At 27.2% G+C, this 11,773-nt stretch overlaps 1 protein-coding gene across 1 annotated transcript in view; it reads left to right on the forward strand.

The window, feature by feature from the left end:
• Positions 1-8,402: 8,402 nt before the first annotated feature.
• The window catches only part of LOC111027047, a 12,003-nt gene continuing 8,632 nt past the window's right edge, over positions 8,403-11,773 (forward strand). The window contains exons 1-3 of the mRNA XM_022305258.1: positions 8,403-8,647; positions 8,816-8,891; positions 8,965-9,101. Coding sequence (XP_022160950.1) covers positions 8,520-8,647; positions 8,816-8,891; positions 8,965-9,101 — 341 coding nt within the window. The 5' untranslated portion in view covers positions 8,403-8,519. The remainder of the gene's footprint in view (positions 8,648-8,815; positions 8,892-8,964; positions 9,102-11,773) is intronic.

Genomic DNA, 11,773 nt, shown 5'->3' on the forward strand with positions numbered 1-11,773 from the left:
TAAATTTAATTTATAAGTTAAACTTTCTTTTGATAGAATAATTTTATTTTCCCGCGCAGTTTATATTCAAAAGCTTATTATTTCGTATACAAATTATTTAAAGAAATAAAATAAAAATCAACAAAACTTCGGCAGTTGGAAGTTATATATTATTATTACGAATTTAAATAACTTTTTTTCGTATACATTTGTTTATAACTCGAAAAAGCGTATTTGGTTTATACATAAATATATATGTATACATTTGTGTATAAGTTAAATAAATTAAATAAATCTCATGCTGTATATTAATTTATAATCAAACATAATATTCAAAAATGTAATATTTTTTTAAATTTATACTAAATCTTGTAATATAAATTTAATTTTTTTAAATAAATCAAACTTTTAATAATTAATTATATTTGAATAATATTATAATGCAATATTTTGTTTTATTTTATTTAGCTTTAGCCCTTTGACAAAGATAAACATGTATAAACAATATGATTCGTTTATTGTTTTATCTTTTGGCGAAACATAAATTATACTTAATATTTCTATAGTTCTATAATACATAGGTTCAATACTTCTATAACAAGTATATTGATAATAAGTAATAAGTAATAATAAAAAATAATAATCTGCACGAAATTTGATGGTACCTATTGATTATTGTTAACCTTGTAATTGTGGCTTATCTGTGCAGTCAATAAAACTACCACAAACATAATATATAATAATAAATGTTAAGCAAAAAACAAAAAACGGATATTCCAAACTAAATAAGATTACTCATATTTTGTATTGTATCCTTATTCCTATTTTAAGGTTAGTATGATATTAAATAAACCTCCTGTGAGAAATCCAAGTAAACTCGTAAAATGTTTTCAAGCAAAAAGTTTTAAGTACATGTCTCTCTTTATCTCCGTGTACATTTTATGGCTATTTCGTGACAATAGTAATTTTTTATGAGATATCGTTTTCTTTTAATTGGACAAATAAAACTTAAATTGTATTATTATATAACAATGAAAAGAAATGATCTACCAAAAACTCAATTATAAATGGAATTGGTGAAGGTACAGCAAAATCTAAAAAAAAAGATTGAAACTGCTTTAACAAAAACAATATAGTGATGTGAAGCAAAATTTTCTTTAGGTATGGGCTTTAAAAAATCTGAAAATGATTATTAACTACAATTAAATAGGTACTAAAATCTAAAAGTTTTTTAATCCGTTTTTAATAATAACACGTTCTTTGATAATATTCAATGAGAATATCACAATTTACACTTTTATATGTATAATAGATTATATTTTATGTGGGCACATCAAATTAAGGTAGTAAACAATATAATTAGGCTATCAACTAATATGCCGTCTGACAATCGCATTCCTTTAGTTATTTATATTATTTTAAATCTTATCACATGCCTAAAATATGTTTAATATACTGACACTGCTATAATGTAGTGCCGTAATTTCGGTTTTTAATTGGGGAGGCAAAAGTTTTTACCAGCCCAACAGGGTAACTTAAAAAACCTCTCATATGCACAAATTAATATATTATGTTTCTTTTCCTTCATTAAACACGCATACACACATTAATAGTTGATACCAACTTTCATACACGGTCCCGCATTCGTCTAAGTATAATTAATATATTCCAACAAACTATTAATTAGTAATTACAAATTTTTCATCAATAATTACCAATGCTTTTTTAGTGTACAATATAATATTTTTTTCACACATATGAAAATATGCATGTTATTGAGCTGATAAAATTTGATAATGGTTAAACGAAAACAACCAAACACCGGCTCAACGGGCCCCTTTTAAATCAGACAGGGGCAAATCGCAAACACTCATCTTGCCATCCCCCCCCTCCCCAAACGACGCCACTACTATAATCTATATATAGCTATAGGTAGTCTATACTTTTATAGGCCTATTAATGATTTGAAAATAGCCTGAAACTCTGAAATTATTTTGGCAACAACGATTAAAAAACTGAAATTATGAGTCTGGACAGGGTTCTTGTGGCACGTTTGCATTTACTAATGAATAGTATGGATAGAGGGGAGGAGGCATAGGAAAAGCTTAATCGTGACTGTATAATATATATATGAGTAACAATCTGGTGTCCCCAGCAATGTTGTTGTCAACGACGCAAACCGATTCTTCGAACTCTAAAGATAAAAAATTCATTTTCATCTTCATATTCAAAACAGTCCTTTTCAAAAGTACCTCCTCCTGCATTAAATAATCCGGGACAGGAGAAGGAGAAGTATGCACATGGAAGGTTTTGAATTAAAGTACAATAGTGATTCTATGCGATGCTGTGGAGGCGGGTGACTATATTAATTATTTAACAGTTGTTACCTATTTCGTCGATTCAATTGGAATGTGTCTTTCGGTTTGTAATGTTGCCGTTGGTCTCGTTGAGGTAAGATGTTAAATTTTAGATTGAGAAACTTTTAGATGCCTGGCCGGAAGTTTTGATATTGTTGTCGAATTCTACACTTGGATACCTGAATCAATCAATTCAACGTAAGAATGTTTGAAAATAATTGTATAGGTGTTTAGTTTGGTGACAATAATGAATTTTGATACCTGAATGAAAGATGGAAGAATAGCCTTTTCTGTTGCTTAGTGAAATGCCATTGTGATATTATATAAATAAGTCCCTAGATCAATGATTGCGTTTGTCATAAAGTATACCTGGATGGATATTTATTATTAATTGTTATTGCATTTGGTATTTGTAAATTGTTAATAATTATATTACGGATATTCTGTTTTTGAAGTTTCAATAGGTAGTGAATTGTGTTTTGGTATGTGAACAAACCTTTTGAAATGCCATTTAATGTATCAGTAAGCTAAACCATAACTTATAAAGTTTAAAATATATATATCATCAAATTACTATATTAATAATAATAATTAATAATGTATATGTCCATTGTTGTAAAACCAATAACTTGTCTATACATTCGTTTAGAATCTTTAAACAAAAGTTAGTCCTTTTAACAATACAATGTGGGTCCGACAAAAGTGTATTTTAAAAAATCTAATTTTCTAGTTTTTTCTGTTGATTACTTTTATACGTTGTTTGAATGTTTGACCAAACTGTAAAAAAGTCTAGAATTCTACCATAAGTTTCCATTAAAAAGTTTCTAAAAAAAAAAATCAAAGAATTTCTATTACGTTATTGCAGTAGTTAAAAGTTATAAAACGTGATCTATTTAACGAGATGCACTCATTCTTGATCAATATTGTTGTATTTTAAAAACCATTAAATTAATATTGTTAATGACGAACATTATTCGGTGTATCTTTTTTACTTAAGTAGTTAAGTAATTAAATTTTTTAATTTAAAAAAAAATTAACTGAAACAATTTGCTCCGTAAAATGAATCGCTGGGTAGTTGGTGGAGGTATTACGAGTTTATTTTTGTTTTCAAATACACATTTTAAATCTGTATCATTATTTTTAAATTTCTAATTATAATGTTTAATGAATAATAAAAATCTATTAATAACTGATTATTCCAATTTCCGAAAAATACATAACATATCATTAATATATGGGTAATTATTTTATGAAGATTATCATATTATATCAGAAGTAAATGGAAATTATTAGTTTGTTGCTTTTTGCGCCGCGTTATTGCTGTGGTGTTAAGATTCTATATTTTACCTTAGTAATAATAGGATTTTAATATTAAAAACCCGGAAACTTAGTATGCTATGTAGTAGATTACAACCTAAAATGTGTACCTGCCACATCATTGAGTTTGTCACGAGTAATAAGTGCATTAACCATTACATTTTAATTCAATAATTAATCATTGCATCAAAAAAAACAAACTATTCTGAGCGAAAGATACTGGTTGGCAAGCATGTATTCTAAAGGATATTATACTTGTATTATTATTTTTATTTTCTTAATTAAGTTGGTTAAACTGATTTTTTCCAAAAAAATAGAGTATAATATCTTCTAAATTGGTAAATATAATATACTGACAGGTAGAATACACTAAATAGGTTCTTGGTGTAATAATAAGTCTAAATAGTTAGAAAACTTATCATGTCTGTAAAATGCTAATATAAATATTTTATGAAATTCTTATAAGTCTCTGAGGTTAATATCCCTTTCTGAATTTGCAACAAAAAAAACCAAATCGATACTGCTGGAAACTTGTGCTGCATAAGTTGTAAGTATCCCTGTTTTCCCGCTGCTTTTTACTTAGTTTTTGACAATTATTTAAAAAAAGTACCAACTGGGAAAATATAAAATGTGATAATATAAACTTTTTATTTATTATAAACATCCGGCAGTGGAGGAGGGGAGTTAGGCTCCTAAGCCCTTCCCTCCAATTCTAAATTCCGCTTATGCCATGCCACAGCTTAAGAGATTACTTGAGCAACTGAAAGAGTTAAGAGTAACTTGTAGCAAATGTATACGGCTGAATAATTAAGCATTTTAGTATTTAAATTATACTTTCCTTTAAGAAAATTAAAAACACAAACTACACAATACTTGCCACTAAAGCAGTAATATGGATGACCATAAATATGACATTACCGGCATTATCATTATACAAACGATTCAGAAAATGTGCCAATATGGGTAATCAATTGATTTCTAGTTTTTGAATCTACATTTTTTTTTCGATCAATTTTATTGTATAAATGTTGTAGTTGAGCGAAGTTAGACATTACAAAATTAATTTTAGCTGATAGGTGGGTAACTCATGTTAAGTATTTCATTATTTTCATAAAATATATATATTTCTCATATATTCTTATAGCAAAATTATTTTACAGACAATATATTTAATAATTAAAAAAAATATATATATATATTAGTTACTTTACCTAGTTATTTTATAAATAGTTAAATATTTTATTTTAATAATTGTATGATATTACTAAATATGTTCTAAATTGTTCACTTTAACGGCAAAACTTATTTATTTCCCTATTTTTTTTCTGTCTTGGTTGTCAATAATATCAATATAATGTATCAAAACGAGGTATACTTCAGATGTATTATTGTGCATGTATATATTTGGGGTGCACTCAACTTTTTTAAATACCAGAAAAAAATAATTATTATTTATTACTTTAATGAAACTAGCTTGAGGATAAATTGCGTTTAGAAGTATACTGAAATACATCTAATTTTATGTTTTAAATTGTACTATTATTCATTGTACCTGGCTGAGTGAAGGGTAGCAAATAGTAATAGATACCTACTAATAGTATTTTATGTACATTTTAGGTACACCAAGTCACCAATATATAATATTATAATAAAAAACGTGTTTCCTCAAACTATTAATATTAAATGGTGGTTATAAAGTCAGGTTAATGAAAAACATAAACTTCAATTAGTTAAACTTTATGTAAAACTTTTCTAATATAAATCTTTCAATAGCCACATTGGAAATACAAGATTTAAATTTAGGAATCCGTCGAAAGACAAATAATAACGTTAAACTGGTATTCCAATCAATTTCGCTTGTATTGCGAACCAGATAATATTTTGCTCTTTGGAATATTAGTAATGAATCATTATGTGAGATCTTTAGAAGCTTTTAGGTATGCGTTAAAGAATTCACAAATTACAAATATTTACCACTGAATTATAATATCCTATGCAAATAATCAGTTGACTTATTATATAACCATCCAATATGCCAAGATTTTATGAGTGTTGATATAGGTATATTATAAAGTTACCAAAAAAAATGTGTTGTAAAAATCTTTGCCGAATAGCTTATGTTAAGAGTTTCTTACAATAATGTAGGTACTAGAGTAGATTAGGTTATATTATGAGTACACAAAATGCATGATTATTGATTTAAAATATTTCAATTAAGTATTTATTATTTAAAGACGATGACGATTGTTTTACTATTATTATTACCACATTTCAGAATTCGAATAGCTCATTAATCATTTTAATGTAACACTATATTAAAATAAAATGCTTGAGGACTTTTTTCAAAGTAATTAAAAAAAAATATATAATTAGAAATAAAATCCTAAACCGCATTTAATAATACGAATTGTAACACTAAACACATTCTTAAGATGTAACTTTCAATTTATTTTTTAATGTGCTAACATTTTCTATATGAAAGTACAGTACATATTTTAATATTAATAAATAATGGAAATTTAATTTCCCAGCATGGATCGCAATTCCAGAACGAGTGTGTACATAAAAAAATCTAATCCTATTTAAACAGTTAATTAAAAATGTACTTTGTTTTATAATACTTTAAATTTAAATATCATACAAAAAACAATTATAAAATATTAATATAATGTGTTAAAAAGAATAATGAATAATTTGCATAATGCTAACCGAGGAAATTTAATTGTTTTAATAAATTATTAATCATCTAATTATTATATACGTTACAACTGATAGACAAACTTATGGAAAACAACAGAATAATGATAAAAATAAATTATATTGTAGGTAGGTAAATTAGGTATCACTTATAAAATATAATTTTCTTATAAAACAAAGTGAAATGAATTAAAAACTATTGACCGCATATGCATCCAAACTCTGATACAAATTAAACTTTAAGCTAGCAACGATCAAAACTAGTTTAGTTCAAAGTCAAAGTTATATAATAATTTATAAATTTGCTTACTACTAGGATGGTTTCATAAAATGGTATGATTATGGCTTAGCAAATAAATATTTGTGCAATAGAATCCATTAAGATTGTGGTCTAGAAATATATCCTAAATTTAATTTTCAAATGCAAAACTTTCAAACAAATAAGTTACTACATTGTTAGTGTTGTTATAATTTACAGGAATTTTTCGTGGCCGAACAACGTTTTATTTGTTTTACTTACCTAATTGTGTTATTATTTAAATTTAAATGTATACATGTAGGCGTGTACAGGTTTTTGATTTTTGTTGGACGCTATACCAAATTACTATATCGGTTAATTTTAAAAGATTCCATACATCTTGCAGCCAATTTAATCACTTTTATATAAATAATTACGTCAAATGTATTAGATAGATAGGTAGGTACATCTTAATAATTAAATAATTGAAAATTAGTTTTTAATATTTTAAAATATGTAATTTAAACTTAAAATATTAGGTACTTGATAAAAAGAGTAACTCAACGGCTACACTTTTTATTGATTAAAAATTGCCCAGCAAATAATATAGTGATTTTGTTCTGAGATTTAGAGTGGTAGCCTAACTAGTAATCTAGCTGGCTAATCATCACCTTGGAGGACACCAGCTACAATAAGGGCAACTAACTATGATAAAAGTTTAAAATATTAAAATGTAAATAAAAATATTCTAATAAGCTTAAATTTTTTTTTTAAAACTTGCATGGACACTGGACATTTGAAATCACTTAGTTTTCTCCGATGCAGAGTATATTATGCATTATTATTTCAATTTGAATGCTACAATTAAAGTATTGGAAAAATTGTTTTGACCTCCTGTGTAATTTCAGGTTATTGATTTGATGTTAATTTTTGTTGAGTTTTATAAGAATTCCCCCACACTTTTATCCAGGATTGAGGTCTGGCAGCATTTTATTATTGTTTAATTGTTGGAGTTTTACTTAGATTTTTTTAGGGTTTTGTTAATATTTAGTAATTATAAAGTGATTTTTTAATTACATCTTTAAATTGAATTTATGTAGTAATATTAAACTTTTTAATTTTCTGAAACAGTGTTAATTAAGTTAGTTTTTATATTTAAACTTAATTTAATGTATAAAAAACTATTTTATAATAGTATATTTTAGACTAAAACCAATAAAAAAGAATTGGAGTCCTTGACAAAAAAATATCTAAAATAAATTTAGTTTAAAACTATATTAATTCATACTTCTATTATTTGGTTTTCTGGACGGTAAGTATAATGACGGTTTATTTATTTGAAGATATTTCTTTTTATTATTGTTATTGAGAAAAAAAAGCGTCTGCCACGTTACCGTTCGGAAACACATGTAGTTGTAATATTTTTATATTTTTAATGTTGATGATATTATTTTTTCACAGTTAAATACGATATAGGTAGATTGAACACACGAATTAAAATATAAAAACTATACATGTACAATAGATTATATCAAATTAATAAGTTCAATGAAACATCCTGCAGAAAGAATGAGAATATATAATATTTACTAGGTATTGTAGTAAGTTCCGGAGCATACAACGTTCTTGCATACTTTGAATAGTTAAACTCATAACGCAGTTATGAATCGCCAATCACTGTTCAATCGATTTTAATTTATTTTTTAATGTTTCACGACATCGAGTATTTTTCTCTAGCCGCCTGGTGCGCCCCGTGCATAAACACGCTACTACGCTGCTCGTTGTGACTTGTGAGTTTGTACATTAGTCGCCTAGGCAGTGGATGTATCGATTCAACTTTAATTTTCATGACCCACGACTGTGGCACAAAACTATGCCGTAAGCTTTTATTCCCGAGAGAATAATCCGACAAGATAACAACCGCAAAAACTATGACGGTGACGAACCGGGAGAAACGATGCGATGTCCGTACGTCACATATTTTGTCCGCTGCGTGCAATTTGATTAACAAGCGAAACGCCGTAGAGTCCAAATTTTCCGCGTCGCCGGATTCGAGCTGGTAGGTCCCCCTCTAGTCTTCTCTGCAGTCTGTACATTCTTATTACGTCATATTATCAGCTGCCGAGTTCGAACAAACGGTGGCATTAATGTGCAGAAAATATTAAATATTAGACGCACAGCGCGATACGCTTTTTTTCATAAAATTGTGTTTTTATTTTTAATTTAGCGCCAAAAATGTTGGTGAAGATTATAGTCCCATGACTTTACCGACACCAGAGGATTCAACTGCTTCGTGGTTAGATGTATGTATACGTGTAAATAGACACACTTGAAACGTTACAATTATAATAATGTTTAGCGCCGAATTTTTTGTAGGCCGAGGATAGTTATCAAGTCACTGATTTCTTGGACGAAGCGTCGCGTATACTTCACAACGAAGAAGACTTTTCTGACGCATGTCACGATCGACTACGGTCTGAATATGAACAATGGAAAAGAATTCCTCACTTAAGGTCGTTATAATTATCATTTTCTAAGTTCATAGTTTATCATAATAGATATATAAGAGTTATTATAATTTACAACAAATTTACAAATTCACGTAGGTAGGTAGTATAAAAATAACGTATGTTATTACCCAGCTAAAATATGACATAATTTTTTTTACCATAAATACTGCAATAAATAAATCAATTTTTTTAACCTCGTGTCGGTGGGATATCAAAAATAATTTAAATAAATAAATACTATTTTATTTGTTTATAATTTATGTATAAAAATTAAATATAATTTTACGCTATAAAATAATAATAATTGCGTGGTTGTAGTTTGAGGTGAGTTTTCAAAACTGGTGTGTTTGACATGTATGCAAATAATGGTAGATATTCAGCAAATATAATATATGTGTGATTAGTTTATAAATCAAGTGTGTTCTAGCACGCAGAATATTTACGCAAATACATACATAGCAAAATAAACTACTATATTCACACAGCTGATAAACGGTCAATGTTAGTGGAGAGGAGATGTTTTTAGTATATAAATATTGTCATATCGATTATACAGTATTATTATATTATGTTATATTATTATGGCTCCCAATTAATGTTTCCTAGACCAGAAAAAGTTTCTATAATACTAATGGCACACTTATTAGTAGTTATATTACTGTCTTATTGTATTTTTTTATGTCCAGATCGTAAATATTATTTTAAATGAAAAGAAATAAATATTAATGGCAGGTGTGAATTACAAGTTATAACACATTATAACTCGTAAGTCATTGTAATGCATTTAGTCTAAATGAGACTTACAAAATATTTACTGATACTTTTTAAATTAATATACAATTTTGTAAACTTTTTTTTTTTTTAAACTATTATTACAGCATTACTCATACTTGCCATATGGCTTAAAAGTTCACTAGTTTCTTTAGTTGGAAGTATTGTTTATTAATTATGCACACAATTGTCAATCATTATGACGATGTATTGTACATGCTCGATGTACCGTTATGAGAAAACTATCTATGAAACAGACCCAGTACCATTAGTGTACCTAAATAGCCTATTTATAACGCCGTGTGATTATAATATTTTATTTTTAAATCTAAATAAAGTCTGGGGTGTACATAAGTATACTCGTACATTACATCTCGTACATTACATCATCCGTGTTAAAACTGTATACTACTATGAAGATATTCGTAAAATTATTGACATAAAAAACTTATTTTTTTATATTTGTTAGGGTGATGTAAGTTAATAAACTTGATAAATAAATTATTTATCATAAATACTAAAATACCTATGATTAATAAATAATAATTCAAATATAATAATTATTTTTTCAAGGGCTTATAATATTTTATGGAACCCGTCCAAAACAGTGAAATAAACAATAGTGAAGTATTGGTAGTGAAATCCAAAACAACAATTATAATTTACAGCTGATACATTTAAAAGGCCAAGTACATCAGACTATAGGAGATAATAATATTATTAGGATAATATATAGTTCATTGAGAATATTGAAGTATAGACAAGTATTATAGATAATAAGTAATTGATGATAAAAGTATTGTGCGATAAATCCTCATCTGAGTACGATCACAGGTAAAATACGATCGATATTCGATACTAATAATAATTTTAAAAAAAGCCAATATGGACAAGTGCGACCGCGTTTGTCTGGGTGAGAGTGTGACGAGTTTTTAGGTGTGGGGGGGGGAGTACGAGGGTTTCAGAGGAATTTCAGATTTGTCTTTTGGGGTTTTTATTTTCTTATTCCTTGTTCTTTTCCCCCTTTATAAGTGAATATATATATGACTTGAATAAGTTATCAAAGAAAATCTCCATGAATTTGGCCTACCACGTGGCGGTGGCTCATACCAGTAAATGTATTAAACCAGTGGCAATGGTCAGCAAATAGTTATGCCTTAACTGCTAATCAACTTTTGAAGTAAACCAAATTATGAGTTAAAAATTGTATTATTTAATTTCAAAAGCACAGCTAAGATATTAAAATTCCTAACTATAACTCTAGTCATAATATACATCACCTCTTTTACTTTTTTGTGTGAATAATTATGTATATTTTTATATGCAAATTGGAATTTTTTTTACTCGCTTTGAGTTTTGTTCTTTATACTTTCGCTATTTTACTTTTTGCATTTTTTACTTCGCGATCATTACTTCACTATTATTAGGTACTACCTCTATTTTGGCCTTCACCCCGTATTTTTATATTTTATTATTTTTTTTCTATCAGAAGTTATTTCTGCAGTTCTCCTTAATGTCTTTTGTTCCACAGAAATGTAGTGCTATATTGGATTACATTTACCATGCTACTCATTTCCAGAATCAGCCAAACAAGTGGCAGGAACATAAATACAACTATTCTGCAAGTATATTTTAGTATATAGGTCGTTTCTTTGACTTGCACCACATTCACCATCACAATCTTCAGTAAACACACTATAGTGGCGATCAATTGTTAAATTGTTTGAGTGTAAGACTGTATATTTGTATACTTTTTCTACGGCATGGAAAGTATAATATACTTATATACATTAGCGAATATTTATGAAATATACCATTTGTGAAATTTAGCTTTAACCGTAAAAGAATAATTCATTTAAATGGTAAAGTGTATAAGTATTATTAATATTTTAATATAATTTATG

Source organism: Myzus persicae, unplaced genomic scaffold (genome assembly GCF_001856785.1).
Source record: "Myzus persicae strain clone G006 unplaced genomic scaffold, MPER_G0061.0, whole genome shotgun sequence".
NCBI classification, from domain to species: domain Eukaryota; kingdom Metazoa; phylum Arthropoda; class Insecta; order Hemiptera; family Aphididae; genus Myzus; species Myzus persicae.